Raw genomic sequence first — 19,714 nt, 5'->3', positions numbered from 1 at the left:
AAGTGGGCTGCATTTTTATGTGACATATTTGACTTCTCAGGTGAAACTCCGTAATACTTAGGCCGTAAAAATGATTCTCTTTGGGGCCAGGGCTCAAATTAATGAGCTTCATTGTAACATTCAGTAAGGAAATAAATTCATCAAATTTAAATGTTTAATCTACTTGATATTTTCACCAATGTTTGCTTAAGTAAATTTGGTAGCAAACTACGTGTAATGGTAGGTACCATAAATTCTCTTCCATTTCACCTCCCGATCAATTAAATGAAAATATTCAGGAGTAATAAACTCAATATTGTGAATAATGAGAATAAAGAATGTATCCGGATATATTCATTAATTCAGAAATAAAATTTATTGACTTTTAATTCTTAATTTTGTTTTTACCAGTACAAACTAGGTTAACAGTCCATGCTGCTGAACAATCTTACACATGAGAGCTCAAAGGAAATATTTGATCAGGTATAGACAATATTACACTGTATTTTAGTTCAAACCCCTATAGTTAGCATAAATATAAAACCACAATCATGTTTACAAGGTTAAAAATTGTACAATAGCTCTGTATACTAAAATGTTATCAACAGTGCAGTTTGATAATCAAAATATCAGCTGGCTGATTTTGCTTTTCTGAGGCATATTAATCTTTTCCTGGCATGACAATGCCAGTTACAAAAACTGACCATTCTTTCAATATATTTTCATTCCCAGTATACGTTCCTAGTTGGCAAATTCATTTTAATTGGCAGTAAGGTGGGAATTTAGTCCAAAGTGCAAAGATTCATTTTGATGAGCTATGTGATCGTAAAACATGCAGTGGTGAACTTTCAATTCATAAACTACTTCTATTGTTCATTATTACCGTAGTTGGCGTAATCATGAGAACTTTTTTTCACTTGATTGAAAGCATTTCTTACCATCAGGTTGGCTATGGCATGCAAGAGGTCCAGTAACTCTGCCAAGGGCGCGGCAACCCCCACATCAGCATGATCAGCCCACACACACACACATACATATACATGGCTGCCTTGATTAAGCGTCAACACAAAACTTAACACATTTCTAGGAAACGTGTCTCAACGGGGTCTCTTACACCTTCCTCACTAGCTAACCAGACACGGGTCGTCATTGCTCGGCTTGACTTCTCCTTCCAGCAGCGAATTCATCACCGCCTTTGTCAAATAGCTGCATGTTCCTCTTCTTCCCAGGGGGGGAGTGTTGTAAAAGGAAGTCATGTCATCCTGCAAATGAAAACAGTAAGCAAATCCTTTCATTTTTTGTTTGTAAAGAGTTGACAGATAAAATCACTGTCAGCCTAGAGGGAAAAATAAATTCACAGAAAGATTTCCTCATGGAAAATATGAGCTTCTTGAGTTTTTCTTTTATTTTCCTGAGGTGTCTTCTCAGCATATAAAACAAAGACAGACATTTTTAGTATTCTCCCCTTTGCTGATAATTTTTGTTTACTTAGGGAACCTTTTTATGAATAAGCATAAAATATTAAACAGGCCTGGAAGGGACTGTATTAGGTAGTCACACAGCACCAATGTAGCCTGTTACTCATGCCCAGCCTCCCCGGTATTTAATTTTATGGCCTTCTAGAATCTACGGCTCCTTTTTGGTAGAACACATTTTAACTGCTAACTATATAAAGGAAATTTATTTCTTCCGAGACTTCTTTTTAGTCAGAACTTCACAGCTGAATTGACTAGTAATTAACTAAAAAGTAACAGTAATTCCTCAAATAAATCAGACTTCCCTCTGCCCGGCAAGTACTCTACTTTGTACTCTGTAAATCTGTTTTGTAAGTTAAGTGATATGAGATTAGGGATATTTTGAAGAACTGAGCCAAAGAAAAAAGTCTACCAAAAGCTATTTTCTCTACTTACTTGCTTTTCAACTTCCTTCAGCCGACTCTCGTCTTTTTGAAATTCATGAAATGCTTCTTTCACCAGTTTGTCTAGGTCGACTTTGTCTTGAAATTCTAGCTCAGGGTTTCTTTCCAGTACAATGGATACAACCATTAGTAACTAGAGGAGACAGACATTGAAAGCCAATTAAATGAACTATAAAAGCAACAGAGTCTGGTTAGGTTTTCATTCTTTATTCAGACTGATGGATGAGCCGCATATCCCACAGTGTGTTCTGTACAATGATGCGCTCTAGGGTCATCTATTGATGGAATCTTCCTAATCTTGTAAATTAGTACCATCAGTTCTGTTTGGAACAGAACTTTTTTTTTTCATTGTATGTATCCCTCTGTAGCTGTACAGAAATGTTTTCCAGTCACTTAAATGAAATTAGTAACTCAGAAAAATGACTTTCCTAATCCTGACTATAGTACCTACTGCCCCATTCACCCAAAGTGTCTGAACTCGCTCTGGCCTTCAGGCGTTCATCTTTGGTGGCAAGACACCAAATCCAGTGTCCAGTGGGGCAGAGGCGGTGGACAACAAAGCCAGAGGAAGCAGCCGAGCTCAGCGGAGACTCTGGATCTAGGCTCACACCCCAAAATGAGTGTGATGCTGTAATGATTTTGGTATTTCTCAGGGGATGGTTATATTTTAAACAACACATTTAACTCTGACCTCCTTCTGATATGAATACTATTTGGTCTGTATAAGCTGTTAGTTTAATGCATCATTCAACTGTCTGGCTACCCCATACATGTATCCTAAGTACTAATACCCATTTTACATGACAAACTCTAATACGCAAAGATTGTATGAGTATACAATGCTTGGAGACTTTCTGATGATCATTATGGCTCCTACTTTGTACATGGAACAGGAAAAAGGCCTCATAGTTCCCAACTTGGGAATCCTTCTCACTGTACTTACTGAAATGCTTCTAAAACAGAACCTGAAAGAACCAAAGGAAAAAATCCAGGGTCATAATGTGGGAGACCTTGGGGCAGGGCTTTAGCCAAAAAAAAAAAAAAAAACCAAAAAAAAAAAAACCCCAAAGTTTTTCTGAGGTTCTATTGGAAAATTTCTTCTGCAAAGAGAATGACCTCATTTTAGGGCTCTCCATGTCCACTGTGGGTCCCGGATACTGGGCAAAAGATACCAAAAGGTTCACAGCACAAGGAAGGCATCCACCCTTCTACTAACCCCATGTTTTCTTGACTCCAGTCTCTGCCTCCTTCCCACATGCTATGAGACTGATTGGCTGACACTCTTTCCAAATCCTGGCACATCAGAGATAAGGCTGAATTTCACTCAGCTGACTGTAGCTCCTGAAGTGCTTTATTTTAGGAGGTGCCACACCCTGCTCAGCACTCACTGAGAGCTTCTGTATCAGTGAGACACATTATCTACCCTCCAAGAAACACACAGTCTCATGGAGACCTCCCCCGAGAGACAAAGGGAAGATGAGCTATAAATTATACCCATTCATTTGGGAAGATTCTCTATTTATTGGGTATAATGTTTTAAAATGTCATAAAGGCATGTGTACACATGTGCATGTACGCGTGTGTATTTTAGCATTTAACTTTTACACAGAGCAGTGATGATACAGAAAATTACATGCCTTCTCTATTCATGGAGAGGTATTTGGAAAGTTGTCCCTCAGAATATCAACAGTGATGATCTACTGCTAGTAGGTACAGAGGAAAATTTTTTGCTTTCTTTTTTGTAATTTTCTGAACTATTAAAACTTTCTACAATAGTCATGTATTATTTCCACAAACAGAAAAGACTGAAAATGAAACAAATAAAAGAAAAGATCACTTCCTCTCTTTTATGGTGTTGATGCATTTACTGCGGGGGTGAGCATGCAGCTGAAAACGGTGCGCAGTCAGGATTTACGATGTTTGAATTGTTCATGTGCCTTGACTTGGGTCAAGGATGACCATCCTCTCCGGGACTCAAGCAGAGGAAGGACTGGGTGAGGTGAGGAGTGGAGCTCCTGGTCTCTTGGGCAGCTTTCAGGGAGCAGACAGAAAGCACTTCTTTAGTAATCTACATTAGATTAGGTTAGATACAAACCTCCACAACGATCTGTCTGTACTTCGGCTGGTCAATATTTCCCAATATGTCTTCCACAAGGAGAGAGAAATTCATCTCATACATGGTCATGTCTGACAAGGTTGGTTGCTGAAAAAAATAACATTAACTTGCTGCATGGTTATACTCTGGTTCCTGACTAATAGAGGAATTTCATTTTTGATTATTTTCCAGCTTCTACAAAACCTTAAGAGAGCATTTTCAGCTATATGACTGAATTTTATATATGTCAACCTACTGAAGCCAACCTGCTCACTACCGTGATAAATTAAACCTGTTTTTAGTAGTTATCTTCACCATATTGTTCTTAAGGAAAAGGGACTGCATTAGAAAGACACTTCAATACATAAAAGGAACAGATAAAAATTGAGACAACAAATAAGAGTACATAATTGCTTTCAGAATTAATGCAAGAAGTTATGCTTGCTGTCAGACTTCAGCATGTAAGTCATTTGCTACTGAATTAACATCATTTCTGTGGCAGGTCCTTTCTGGGCTGGTGGCAAAAAAATGCACACAAATAAGCAAAAACATTATTTGCAGAAATGGCAAGCAAATACAGAAAAAGGTAAAACTAAAAGAGTTTCTCTACTCTTTATATTTCATTTAAAACAAGAGTGTTGCAAAATCTTCCATATACTTTTCACAAACTGAATGAAAGCAGAAAATAAACTCAAATCCAAACCAAATCTGGGCATGGTGGACACTCTTCAAAGGATGGAAGGGAAGGCTCTAAACGTTAGGCTTGTATGGTGGAAAGCAGATGGAGTCATCAGAATTATAACCAAGTTTACAGTGAACTTAATCATAGCCTCAGAACAATGTGTATCTACTTACCACTCAAACTGGGACCCAGCAGAAATGTCCCCTTTCAATCAAGTGATAGCAATGTAATTTTGCCCAGTATAATAATGCCTCGGTCCTATATTCAATATGGTCCATCTGTTGTATTCTATATTCAATACAATCCAACATACTGTTAATGTTTACAGGTAGTACCCAATTTGGGGAAAATGAAGCCTGGCTGCTGAACAAGATACAGGCATACCTTGTTTTACTGTGCTTTGATTTATTGTAGATACTGTGGTTTTTTTTTTTTACGAATTGAAGGTTTGTGGCAACCCTGTGTTGTCAGATGATGGTTAGCATTTTTTAGCAATAAAGTATTTTTCTTTAAGGTACGTAATTTGGATTTTTTTTAGACATAATGCTATTGCACAGTTAACAGGCTACAGTATAGTGTAAATATAACTTTTATATAAACTGGGAAACCAAAATATTTGTGTAGCTTGCTTTATTGAGATGGTCTGGGACCAAACCTGCAATATCACAGGTTTGCCTGTAATTATAACTGTGTATGTCTAGCAATGAGATCACTGGGGTTACAGAAGGAAAGGAACATCCTTTCATAGTTTCACATCAATTTCCCTTTAATATATTTCATCTGAAAAGTCAGCCTAGCTGGTATGCAATATGACAATCAAACCTAGGGAAGAGACAACAAGGTTGCCTTATTTTCCACTCTCTGAAAGAAGCAGAAAGTGCAACGAAGAAGCGAAAAGGCTCAGAAATCAAACTGCTGGGGAAGGGGTCACACTCTGGGTCGGCTGCTTCCCAGATGTGTGACCACGGGAAAATCACTTAGCTCGGCTTCAGCTTCCTCACTTGTCAAATGGTAATAATAAAGCACCTACCTCAAAGGAGTGTTGTGAGGATTAGAAAAGTGCCTGGCACATAAAAATACTTAACATATAGTTGTTAGCAAAGAGGGAATACTAAGTAAGTGGCCCAGGCAATCAGACGATTAAAGGAAAATCTGGTTGGTAACACCGGGCTTGGGAAAGAAGCCAAGAAAAGGCTGCTGCAGCCCACTGTAGGCAGACCTGAGGCCCAGCAGAAGCAGCAGGACGTGAACAGCAGAAGCTGGTTCCCGGCCCACAGGGGACAGAGCTGCTCCACACAGCGGTCATGGAGTGTCTGGGAAAGGGCTGGAGCACCTACACTGGCAACCAACGAAAACCACTCAACAGTGTGTGAACAGCATAAAGCATACTTTTTACAAAGTTCTTATTCATTTTTTTGTGACTAAGTAATAGATTTGCAAAGTTCAAAACTGAAAGGTTAAAAAGGGTTTTCAGTGAAAAGCTCACCCTGTTCCCCAACCCAGACCACAGTTTCTTTTCCCAAAGGCAAACAATGCTACCAGTTTCTTGTGGGTCCTTTCAAAAACACTCTATGTACATATGAACAAAATGAGTATTGGTGTTTGTGGGAAGAATATTTGATTTTCACAGATATAGAGATCAAACTAGTGGTTACCAGAGCGAGAGGGAAGGGGAAGGGGCACGGTAGGGAAAGGGGATTAAGACGTATAAACTACCATCTACAAAATAAATAAGCTACAAGTGTATATTGTACAGCACAGGGACATAGCCAACATTTTATAATAACTTTAAATGGAGTATAATCCATAAAACATTGAACCACTATGTTGTATACCTAAAATATAATATTGAAAATCAACTATACTTTAATAAAAAAGAATACTTTATTTGTATACTTTCATGAAAAATAATCTTGCTGATGTTTCAAATGAAAGAAATACAGTACTTCATTTTCAGAAGGCCTAATTATTCACATTTTTGCACAAGCAGAATGATTTAGGTGTCAGGATTAAATAATTAAATCAAAGAAGCAGGACGGTTTATGTAACTTGAGAAACCATCTGAAGGAGAGGACACTAATTTATTTGGACAAAAGTAAGTTACAACTTGAGTAAGACAAGTGATTTTCTAATGACCTAAAAATTACTGCACTTTCCACATTCAACGTGATTTTTAAGTAGTAATTTCCTTATCCACAGCATTACTGAGTCACCTTGTTTCTTGGGACTGATTTGGTTCTGTCTTTTAAATGTATGTTTTACTGCCTGTGAGGCCCCCCAGCACTGGCCCACTACCACTTGGTAGTCAAGGAAAGCCACCATTCACAGTAATGCCAACAAGAGAAACCCTAAATTCACTAATAACAAACAAAGGAAAAACAGACTGCTTGGCAAAAGGTATGGCCATATGGTCCCTTTAAACAGAGTACTTCCTTGAAACATCTGAAATATGATAATACAAACTTTTTTTAATTAAAACACTACTTTTAAGCAAAATATCCATTTGGTAACTAAGGCAAGGCTTCTGTACTGAGGAACACTAAAACAGAAAAATAAAAGGACCTCAGACTGGGAAAAAATATATCCAATCCAACGGATCAGACTTCTTAGACTTCTTCTCGCTCTTCAGGTATGCAGATACCCCTCTTTTAAGCACTCTTAGAGAACGGCATAAGCAGAAAGCAGAAAGGTTATTCGAATGCAGAGGGGAAAGAATTATCTGCTCCTTCAGGTCCCTTCGGAAGGCCTTTTACTGACACAAACACAGTGGGGCTGTACCTGTGGCAAATGCTTCCCGGCTACAATGATGCCGTTGGGTGTGCGCTCCAGGATCTGCCACACTCTGTCATAGAACCCAGGGGGAGTTCTGTTCAAAGACCCATCGATCTGACGCCGGTTCAGCCAACATCTGTAGACCAACAGAAAACGCCTCAGTTTTGAAAAAACAAGCCTGTTCGTGTAGAAAGCAGGGCTTTTATATGGATTAACTGTTCCAAGAGGGTGAGAGGTAAAAGCCAAAATCCATCAATGATGCATATCTACCATGTGTTATAGAGGTTACTAAATATTTCATAGTGAAAACAGAGCTCTGCAGGAAAGGAGAAAATCCCCAAGATGCTAAAAAATTGAACAGGCAAAATGTTATTCTCTAGTAAGTTTCTTACAACTCATGTGATCAAATGATTTTCTAATATGCAAAGCAGCTCAGTTTAAAAACATAGGAGCAGCCAATTTCAAAATAAGTTTACGTGGTCCTGAGACACAATACAATGTTAAACTCCATGAAACCATGGACATTATATATATACATACATACACATACATACACACACACACATACACCCCTATATATATATATATAGCTTGATTGCTCCCCTACACTTCTCCCAGAAAGGTGCTCAATAAACATTTGATTAGTAGATGAATGCTCAAAAAAGGCATGATGGAGCTAATGAAACTATCTTACTTTAAACCTTATATTTTAAGTTAAACTTTATAGTTTTCTATTTAAAAGTGGTCAAAGTACCAGTGCTGAAAAATCAGCTACAAACTGTTGTTACATACCGTAACAACATATAGTGATGAGCCAAAATTCTAGATCTCTCATTTTCATGGATTAAGTGTTAAATCTTAAAGATATAATAGTTAACTTCATTCACAAACTGGTAAAGATGCAAAATTTGCATAATTTGAAAAGTATACACAAATGACATAGGAGTATGTTCTTCCAAAAGCTGAAGACAGGAACAAATACAAATTTTTTTACACTGGTATTAAAACAGACAGCAGAGTGAAATATGTCATCAACCACAAGGCAGGCATGTCATGACCAACAATATTTCTAGGTGTGAAAACAGCTATGCAGGATGCAGTAAACAAACAAACAAACAAAAAAGACATTTTTCTTGTGGTAAAAGATGACCAATAAAGTTACATCACTATGTAAGTGAGAGAGGCGTCTTTTTCGGATGTACAGTTTGTTTCCCCAGACCCAGACTTGTGTGGCTGGGTTCAGTGCTATGCTAAAGAGAAAAAGCCCAAAGGAGTAGGTATTCCTTGGTGATGTTTTACTTTGGATAATCGGTGTGCAAACTGAAAACCCTATACTCTGCATTTGATGTCTTTTCCTATTCCCTTTGGCGACAATTAAAAAAAAATGTATTTTCAGAGTTCTATGAGGTCAAGGTTAATACTATAAAAAGGAGATGTTTGCTTAGAACATAAAAAGTAGAAATCTGTGAATACTCACAGTGGAGGAGAGAATTATTTTAGAACTCTCCTTTGTTTTTACTTTTTTGGCTTTTTATTTTGAAAAATTTTAGACTTACAGAAAAGTAAAAACAAATTAACAAAGTTCCTTTTTACTCAGCTTCCTCTACTTCTGTCATCTTGCATAACCAATAGTATAACTATCGAAACCAGGAAATAAACATTGATACAATACTATTACTCTATGGGCCTTATTCAAATTTTGCCAATTTCACCACAAATTTTCTTGTTTCATTGCAGATCCAATCCAGGACCCCACACTGGATTTAATTTCCAAGTCTCCTTAGGCTCCTCTAATCTGTGACAGTTCCTCAATCTTCCTTTATATTTCACGACTTTGACATTTTAGAAATGTCAGTTATTTTGTAGAACATACCTCAATTTAGGTTTGTCTGACGTTTTCTCATGATTAGACTTAGATCATGAATTTTTCACAAGAATGCCCAGAAATGGTTGTATCCTCTACAGTACAGTATCGTATCAGGGTGTATGTGATGTTGATGGGTCTTATTACTGGTGATGTTAACCTTGATCATCTGGTTAAGGTGGAGTCTACTGGGTTTCTTGTTCACTGTAAAGTTACTATTTTGCCTTTTACAGTTAAAAAGTATCTTGAATGGAAACACTTCAAAATTATGCAAATTTTCTATTTCTCATCATACTTCCACCCACTAAATACAGCATCCACTGATGGGTCCTGCCTACAACAATTATTATTGTTTCTATTTCCATCATTCCATCTATACTTTTAATTTAATTTAATTTTATTGAGTTATAGTCAGTTTACAATGTTATGTCAATTTCCAGTGTAGAGCACAATTTTTCAGTTATACATAAACATGCATATATTCATTGTCAAATACTTTTTCACAGTGAGCTACCACAGATCTTGTATATATTTCCCTGTGTTATCCAGTATAATCTTGTTTATCTATTCTACATATGCCTGTCAGTATCTACAAATTTCGAATTCCCAGTCTGTCCCTTCCCACTCCTCCCCGCCCCTGGTAACCACAAGTTTGTATTCTATGTGTATGAGTCTATTTCTGTTTTATATTTATGTGTGTGTGTGTTCTTTTTTTGTTTTTTTTTTTAGATTCCACATATGAGCGGTCTCATATGGTATTTTTCTTTCTCTTTCTGGCTTACTTCACTTAGAATGACATTTTCCAGGGACATCTATGTTGCTGCAAATGGCGTTATGTTGTCATTTTTATGGCTGAATAGTATTCCATTGTGTAAATATACCAGTACTTCTTTATCCAGTCATCTGTTGATGGACATTTAGGCTGTTTCCATGTCTTCACTATTGTAAATAGTGCTGCTATGACATTGGTGTGTGGGTGTCTTTTTGAAGTAGGGTTTCTTCTGGATATATGTCCAGGAGTCAGATTACTTGGTCATATGGTAAGTCTATTCCTAGTCTTTTGAGGAATGTCCATACTGTTTTCCACAGTGGCTGCATCAAGCTGCATTCCCACCAGCAGTGTAGGAGGGTTCCCCTTTCTTCACAGCCTCTCCAGCGTTTGTCATTTGTGGACTTTTGAATGATGGCCATTCTGGCTGGTGTGAGGTGATACCTCATTATAGCTTTGATTTGCCTTTCTCTGATAATTAGTAATATTGAGCATTTCTATCTACACTTATTAATTGGAATTCTATTGTAGTAAGAGTCCCTTCTCTCCCATTTATCTACTTATATCAGTACTGACTCATGGATATTTATTCTATGGGATATAATCCAATATTATCATTATTTATTTTGTTGTTCAAATTGCTCCAGCTTTGGCCATTGAGCCTCCTTCACATTGTCTCCAGTATCCCTCTAACACATCTCTGTAATTTTTTTGGAGCACTTTCTGGTACCACAAGAAGCTCCAGGCTCATTTGTATTTTTTCTGCCCCAGCCCTGGAATCAACCATTTCTCCAAAAAAAAAAAAAAAAAATCTTGGAAAAATTAGAAAAATGGTATTGAGAAATTGATATGTGGGCACTAGGTTTGTTCATTGTTGTTGGTGTTTCATTACTTCTAGGTCCTCTCGGTGGACAGAGTTAGGAAAGATATGGCTGTATGCTCACATACAGGTATACACAATCACATTTTTCTGTATCTATCCATTTATGTAAAAAACATGAATTCTCATAGTGATACTTCCAATTCCAATCCAATATCACAGGGTATTTTCTAGCCACCCCTTTTCCTTATTTGTAACTACATTCTCCAACAGTGAAAACCCTGGCTTTCATTAGCCACAATATTATTTACTTATTTATTCAATCTTAGTGTGTGCATATACACACACTATATATATATAATTTATATATAGTTTATTTATATATAATTTAATGTATTTACATATAATTTATATATATATATCTAAAAATTTCAGAATTGCTAATTCCTACCTCTATGAGAGAAAAATTTATTATAGAGTGCAGTATTCATGTGCAGTGCTTTTTTTCGTTAAGCTTTACAGTGTCCAGTCAATGTTTTCTGAAGGTATGTTGGTTAATTCTTGTCTTCCCCTCCTCCTTCAATGTGGTAATATTACCCGTTTGTAATACAGTGAGGTTCATTTGTCACTGGTTGTAACCTATTTTGGGTACCTTCCACCTGGATTAATTTTAATTAATTATTTATGTGTGGGGAATATAAAACATTAGCACAGTTTAAGACCCAGAGGTATATAAAAATGTATATATTGCTCTGCCCTGTAACCCTACTGCACTGTACCTGCTTCTCCATTCCTTCCATCCAGTTCCCACCCTCTCTGAAGGTAGCTGATCTCATCAGTTTCTGGTTTATCTTTCCTATATTTCATTTGCACAAATGAAGAGTAGCATACTATATTCTATTGTACTTTTGCTGTTTTTATTTAACAAGATAGCCTAGAAATTACCCCATATCAGTTTATAGAGACCATGCTCATTCTTTTTTCACATAGTATTCCATTGTGTGGATATGTAGTTTTTCAAATAATCCCCCAGGCTTAGGTCATGAGCATTAGAAAATTTGCAATTATAAACAATGATACAATGAATAAACTTGTGCATATATATTTTCATATTGTTGGAGGCTTATCGCCAGGGTAAACTGCTAAAAGTAAGACTGCTGGGTCAAAGAGTAAGTGCACAAGTAGACTTTTTTTAGATGCTGCCAAATTCCCATACAGAAGGGTGTACTCACCAGCTATATGTGAGAGTGTGTTTCCCCATGGCGTCAGCAAATGTTCGTTACACTGTTTAACTTTTGCCAGTCTGATAGATGAGAAATGCTATCTCAATGTTTTAATTTACACTTCTCCAGTTACGAGTTAGTTTTAACATCTTTCTGAATATTTAAGATCTATTTTAAAAATATTTTAAATGAATTGATCAATTATGTATTTCCTTAGGTTTTTGGTTCTTTGTCCCTCAATTTTTAAGATTCCTGGATATTAGCTCTTTGTAACATATGTTTTGTTCCAGTTTCTCCATTGTCTTTGGCATTGTCCATTTTTTTTTTACCATGCAAAATGTCGTTTTTAATTTATATATAGTCTTATTAATCTCCTATTGCCCCGGGGTTTGGGTGTCAGTTAGAAAGCCTTTCCCATATTAAGGTTACAGGAGAATTTATCCATGTCTTCTTTTAGCACTAGTAGTGTCATTTTTTTACATTTAGATCATTAGTTTCTTCGGAGTTTATTATTGTATACAGTATAAAGTATGGATTTTATTTTATCTTTTCCAAATGACTATCTAGTTGTCCCATCACTATTTATTTAAAAAGTCCATCCTTGACCTGGTGATTTGAGATGTCACTGTTATCATACACTAAATTTCCATATGTGCCTGGGATCTATTTCTGGACTTTCCAGTCTGTTCAACTGTTCTATTTATCTGCTCATGTACTAGTATCATATTATTTTAATTATAGAGGCTTTTAAATATTTTTATTATCTCTTAGGACAAGTCTTTATTTTATGTTTTTCTGATAATTCTCACTTTTTTTTATATCAATATGAAGCTTAATATTAACTTGTTTAACTCCAACAGCTTGTTGGAACTTTACTGGAAATGCATTAAATTTGTAACAGACATCTTTAAAATGTTGAGTGTTCCTATCTAAGAACAAGGATGCCTTTCCATTTGTTCAAATCTACTTTTGTAGAAGACTTCTTTTCGAGGCATTTTAAGCATATCACTATAACACCCTGGAAAGTACCAAGCACACAAAGACTGTTCATTAAATGCTTGTCTAAATAATTATGTTAAAGTTCTTTCTGTAATAAAAATAACTCTTCAATTCAATACAATCCATATTTATTTTGCTCTTATTCTAAGTTTAGATAAGTTAAGTCTAAGACAGGGTCTGGCCCTGAAGAAGTTTACAGTCTAATTAGAGTGACAGAGTTACAGACAAAATTGTTTATATAACATTACCAAAGCCAAACTTCCACACCAAAATGTTGGGAGGAGATGGTGAGCACTACAAAGGATCAGAAAGGATATTGACCAAAGTGGTACGAAGTGTTACATTCTGCACAGAATAATAAAAATGAAGTAATATTTACAAACTATACCCGAAAAAAGTAGAAAATTCAGGATAACACAAAATCACAACTGAAGACAAACATTTTAATCAGTGTCTCTGTGTATACTGCCCATCTAGTATAGTGGTCTAGTGGTCTCTGATACAATGCTGTATTTTATTTCTTAACAATGTCTTACTAATTACACATACATATTATAAATACTTTTATTTATATAATATATAATGTATATATAATTAATAAGACATTGTTAAGAAATACATATAATGTTGTTATAAATCCAGAGTGTCCTGTAGGTAACAAAGGACCCTCATTACCTTCCACTCTGCTGAGGCTGGAGAATATCCAACAGAAGCTGTTTCACTTCACTAGGTGAGAGCTGATATAAGTCCCTGGCTGGCTTGTTTCCACCACGGATCTGTAGTTCATACTCCATAGCATGGATGATCCACCTGAAACAAAACAGGGGAAGAAGCATGAATCAATAGCTCCTGAAATAAAATCATCTTGTGCTTCTCACGACAATGCGCTTAACAGCACTGACCCATCCAACAAGGAATGATGAAAAGGCCATTTAAATTTCCTGAACTGCTGATATAATTACCTCCATCAAGATTACGTGACATCATCAGACTCTTAAAAAATGAGGCCTGCTCTTGCGTATGTAGTTAGGTAATAAAACATGAAAACAGGCAGGGACTCAGGTTCTTACCAAATGAGAGTCTACTAATTTGGTACAGTGGTATACAGTACACAAAAAGCTGCCGCACTACTATTATTTTCTTAATACTCGACACATGCAAAAAACAAATAGAATAAAAATAATTCATTTTAAAAATGGGCTGAGATATGCTATTATATAACTGTTCCTTTCCCAGGAAAGATAATTTTTTTTTTTTTTTAACCTACTTCCTTTATTTTGCAGTCATTCCCTTGTAACTGGAAGGGACAGAGGAGAAGTGTGTGCCTTTGAAATATAGGAACACAGTTATAATTTAATTATAGTAGCATAGATGGGAACATACTTTAATCAAAAGATTTCAGAAGAATCTATTCTTTACCAGATATTTAAATGCTGATCATAGAAAATGTTTTCATTACAGAAAGAGCTTCAATATAATTCTTTAGAAAAGCACTATTTGCATGCCTGGTATAGTTATATGCTTAGAAATGTCTAAAATACTTCATTATTTTATGTGTAAGTATTTTATTCTTTAATGTGAGGAGCTTTTAATAAGTATTTTTACAGTTTCATCTCATTTCATTTACTGTTTTCTGAGGAAAGAACTTAGGTAAACTAGTTACGCAAACCAAAGAAAACTCTGGAAAGAATATCGTGCCTTAGGAAACCAGAACTCTGCATACCGTGAGGAAAAGTGAGGGAATTAGTTTTACACAAATAAAAGCAGATTCCTGTGCTACATCCTCACACCCTTTGTGAACACTGAATAACAGACAGAGACGGAGAAGCTCAGCATCTGGAAAGAATGTGTCTTCATTCACTCGTGCTCTGTGGAGCCAGGCCACAGGTAGAAATATCTAGTTACAGCAACCAAGATTTAAAGTAGAGAAGTTCCTGCATTCAGATATATCAATATCTTTCTCTTGATTCACTTCTTCAAAAGACTGCCCACAAGGTTATTATAGGTACAGAGATGAAAAAGTTAGGTGGGAATAAAGATTATAGTCCTTCTTTCTGCCAATGATGGTTTGCAACACAACAGTGATGCATCCTCAAGGGATGATTTTCATGTCTCTCAATGGAGAAGATGGTAAGAAAAATGCCCTCCCAGTTGAGCCAGAAGTGATACTAACCAAGCACATCACCCTGCCTGCTGGGCCAGGCAGAGGCCACAAGGCAATGTGTCCCTGCTCTGTGACTGCTCCAGGCTCACTGTCCTCTGCTAAGGCAACTCTCAGCTCTTTTTCCTACCCTCTTCCCTCTTCTTTGTTGTCGCCATTTATGGAAGTTCGGAATTTAACTAGTTTGCCAGTCAAAAAGCAGATTATGTGTTGCATGACACTGAGACAGATTATAGAGGCATGAGAGAGACACAGGATGAGACAGAATAATTTAAAAAATATAGATCATTACTATTACCACTGATAGTACATGATACATATTTAACAGTTGCTCTTTGGTAAGAACAGTAAAGATGACAAGGTATTTACAAACAATAAAATAAATGTGCATTTCCTGATATGTGCAACAAAAGAACATGTGACAGAAGTAGGATTTACAATTTGCACTTCTCAAACCAGCTGAAAAGAAAAGCTGGGCTAAACCTATACTATTGCCAAAGACTAGAATTTCTTTACCTGTTCATCTTCATTATTACGAACTGCATTTAGTCAAATTATTATACAAGCATTAAAGTCATAAGGATATAGTTACTTCAGATGTTTTAAAGTTGCTTATGAAATTAGTTGTTACAGCAACATTTCAGTTACAATAAACTGCTCCATGGATTCTCCTTAATTTAAAAAAACTCTATTTTTAATTCTACAGATTAGAGAAGTTGTCTTCTATTTATTATTTTATTTCTTTATTAGGCATTTACAATCTACATTTGAGGCAGCTTATAACAGAAGAAACATCTATGTAAAAATCTAAAGACCAGCCTTTAGTTCCCCACAAACAAGTTAATGGCATGAAAAGAAAAATGGGGGTAGGGTGTACTGTTCTAGATTAAAAGTGACTTAAGAAATGTAACAACGAATGCCATGTGTGGGCCTTGTTTAGGATCCTAGTATTTTTTTTTAAAAGTCATTTTGGAGACAACCAGAGAAATATAAATAAAAATTGAGTATCAGGTAATATTAAAATTATTGCTAATTTTGGTGAGTGTGATAATGGTACTGTGGTTATTAAGAAAGTGTCCTTTTTTCTTACTTTACATATATATTTACTAAAATATTGAGGGGTAAAAATCAAAATGTCTGGGATTTATTTTATAATCTACAACAAAAAAAAAGATGAAGCAAATATGGTAAATGTAAATTACTAACAATTGCTTATATCCATTTAAATAATGGCTACACGGAAATTTACCAAATTATTCTCTTACTACACATTTAAATTTTTTCATAATGAAAAGCAAAAACAATAAAGACAGACATGAATACCAATTCTGTCACTTACCAACTGAACCCCATTTGCAAGTTATTTTTCAAATGGGAATATTACTATTACTTGTTCAGCTCATTTTATGAAATTATTTTAAGGAATAAATAAGACAGTGTTATGTTAAAAGGTTTCTGAAATTATAGAGTTCAGTTGTTATGTTCAATTGTAATATTCAAATTATGTTAGCAAACTCCTTTTATTTGACTTTTCTAGGAAGGTAATACAATTTTAATTCAAGTCTAAGTGCCACATCCATTTAACTCAGGAGGTATCCTCTTCTAAACTAAGTAACTTTAAGTTTCTTAAAACACTTTTTTTTAAGGTCCTCCAAAAACTTGAGTTATTAAAACTAAACATTATCTATTACATTTACCTTTTAAAATCTTCATTTTATTTTTTTTAATTTTTTGTCATTTTGGGGGGGATAATTAGGTTTTTTTCTTTGTTTGTTTATTATTTTTAATGGAGGTACTGGGTATTGAACCCAGGACCTCTTGCATGCTAAACAAGCATTCTACCAACTGAGCTATACCCTCCCTCTTAAAATCTTCAATACCATAAGCAAAGATAGTTGATCTAAAAATTTCCCCTCAGGCTTCTGTTTACAAAATCTCAGCAGTTCTGTGAGCAAATTATAGAAAGCATTGTACTCAACACCACCAAAGAAAGGTGACTGTTTTTCATTCATTGGAGCACGTATAACTTATTTGCCAGATTGTTAAAATACATTATTTATTCAAAAATACTGGCCAAACTAATATTTTTAGCTTGGAACTCTTCAAAGACGACAATACAAACAGCAAAATAGCCTCAGATGTGAACTACTACACAGCAATCAGAGGCTTAGAGAAAGTAAATAACCAAGTGAGTAACACAGCTAAGAAAATCAAAGACATTTTATCCATTTTTAGAACTACTGATACAAAAGGGCATTGATTCCTTTGCATGAGAAAATCTGCCTTCTTTCCCTGATTCCTAATGACAGAGTCACCACACCTGATCTGACAATCCCAATGTAAAAGCCCTTAATGCAAAGTGGGGAAAGCAAGCAACTGTGGAAGGTCAAAAGAACGAAGGTTATCCTTGGACCAGGTTCTTATAAATTCAGTCTGTCTCAACCAGGGACATGCTCTACTTGCTAATAAGCAAATGAGAAAGTGCCAGATACACACGACTGACCAGATCAACCTTCAAACGTATCATGGTTTGACTTGAGGACAGTGAACTCCTCCGCACTGCTGGAAGTGTGAAGAGGCAGACTAGTATTCCCCTACAGTTCTGAGAATAAATAAGCTTATCCTTCTAAAGACTCTCTTGATGTGAGGTTAGTCAGCATATTGTGTATGTATTGGCATTTTTCTTTCCAACCTGCCCCAATCAAGGAGTGTATATAAAATAAAGTACATGGAAATATGACATCATTGGTAAATCAGAATGGCTGACATTTTTCTAAAAAAAATGCCATAAAGCATAGCAGTGATTCATAGCAAGAAACCATTTTTAAAGTAATCATTTTGAAGTTATTTCAAGATACTAAGACGTATTTCCCAAGTTTACTGTTAAACAAATGAACAGAGAACTGTCTGTGTAAGCATTTTACCAAGTTATATAATGGGAGAATGGAAGTTGCAAGAAGGGACTGTTTTGTTTGTTTCATGTTAACATGGAGAGAGTGACAATTTGATGAGGCAAAGTGAGCTTCCTGTTTGGTGAATGTTGGTCACTCACAACTCTTATCTCCGATCTAATCATAATAGAATAGAAGCAGGAGAACTCCTCATCTCACTTCCTTACCTCATACCATATGTCAAAAGCAAAACCCTTTGAATGAGTATCAAACCATGCTAATGACCTCAGAACTGTAATTGTCTCCTCTTTCCTTTACTGCCCACGCAGTGTTACTTTCTGGTAACTATGACACCAATGGCTGTCCCTAACCACTGGATGTGTGATCCACAGATGCAGCTGTGGGTGTTAGAAGACAAGACATGCATGGATCATAACTGCTTACAGAGGATGTCCTGGTGGTATGAAAAGCAGGAATGAAAAAGGCTTGATAACATATATCCTCAAGGGTTATCTCTCACTAAAGCCTGAATGACAGACCCAGAGCAGAAAGCAGTTGATTGGAGGTCTTCACAGTAATGGGCCTGTCAGGAACTTGATCTATTTCAACATGAAAGCTGGAGCACAAATCAATAATGAGACAGCAAATCAAATCATTATCAGACTGGGATACCATTCCTGTGAGCAGGTTAATTCTGTTCACTGGAGTGCCTGACAGCAGTGAGGTTGAAGAAATTGCATTGGCAGGATTAACCTTGGAAAAAAGAGAAAAGAAGCATGGTGGCATTGGTTTAAAGCAATTGAGGCAGTGGGTGATGTAGAGAAATAAATTTTAAAAATTGAAAAAACTTAGGTTAAAACAGAGACATAAAACATACATAGTACAGGAGAATTATGGGTAAGCTACACCACAACTAAGATAAATGTTCCTGTATTTTATGTCCATTCAGCCTAAAGAATGCTGGCATTTCAGGAAGAATATGGTGCTAAGAGCTGACTGAACCATCAGTCTCTTCAATCATCATCAACATTTAAAAGAAAGACACAATAGTAAAAAGTCAGATATAAATGAGTCTGAAATGCTTTAATTAACATAAGGAACTGAAAAAAAAAGTGTTTTCTATAAATGCCCTCCCTTCTTTCTTTTAAAATCATGCTACAAACACAAATGGGTGACTTAGAAGCAGTAAATTCAACAGTTTGTAAGAAATGTGACATTCAAGGACTCTATAAATGAGTAATTTGCTCATCAACTTTAAGTAAACTAAAACCTTCCAGGGGCTAATTCAAGGTAAATTTTGTAAAGAAACATACTAATACAGCATGTGTTTGCTGCTGGCAGTAAATTAATGTTCAAGGAATCCATTCACTTAAGGAGCTGAGGTCTGAAGTAAAATTTATTAACGATAAAGTATAATTAAAATACATTAAAAAGACACAAAAATATCTTTTTTCTTTTCAGAGGGACACTATCACAAGCACCACAGACAGGATAACTGCAATTCTCTGAGGTTGTCGGATATTCCTAGAGTAGAGACAGGG

General features: G+C 35.9%; 1 protein-coding gene across 4 annotated transcripts in view; it reads right to left on the bottom strand.

Annotated features, from left to right (window-relative positions):
- Positions 1-330: 330 nt before the first annotated feature.
- The window catches only part of PHKB (phosphorylase kinase regulatory subunit beta), a 164,507-nt gene continuing 145,123 nt past the window's right edge, over positions 331-19,714 (bottom strand). For 3 of the 4 annotated variants that reach the window (XM_032486251.1, XM_032486252.1, XM_032486253.1), the window contains 5 exons: positions 13,797-13,931; positions 7,453-7,582; positions 3,993-4,100; positions 1,890-2,030; positions 1,104-1,241 (listed from right to left, as the gene is read on the bottom strand). In XM_032486251.1, the coding sequence (XP_032342142.1) occupies positions 1,104-1,241; positions 1,890-2,030; positions 3,993-4,100; positions 7,453-7,582; positions 13,797-13,931 (652 nt within the window). Of the gene's footprint in view, positions 1,242-1,889; positions 2,031-3,992; positions 4,101-7,452; positions 7,583-13,796; positions 13,932-19,714 lie in introns of all 4 variants that reach the window. The other variant, XM_032486250.1, reaches the window with a different exon arrangement.

This window comes from Camelus ferus, chromosome 9 (assembly GCF_009834535.1).
Source record: "Camelus ferus isolate YT-003-E chromosome 9, BCGSAC_Cfer_1.0, whole genome shotgun sequence".
NCBI lineage: Eukaryota > Metazoa > Chordata > Mammalia > Artiodactyla > Camelidae > Camelus > Camelus ferus.
This window is presented reverse-complemented; position numbering and strand designations above follow the sequence as displayed.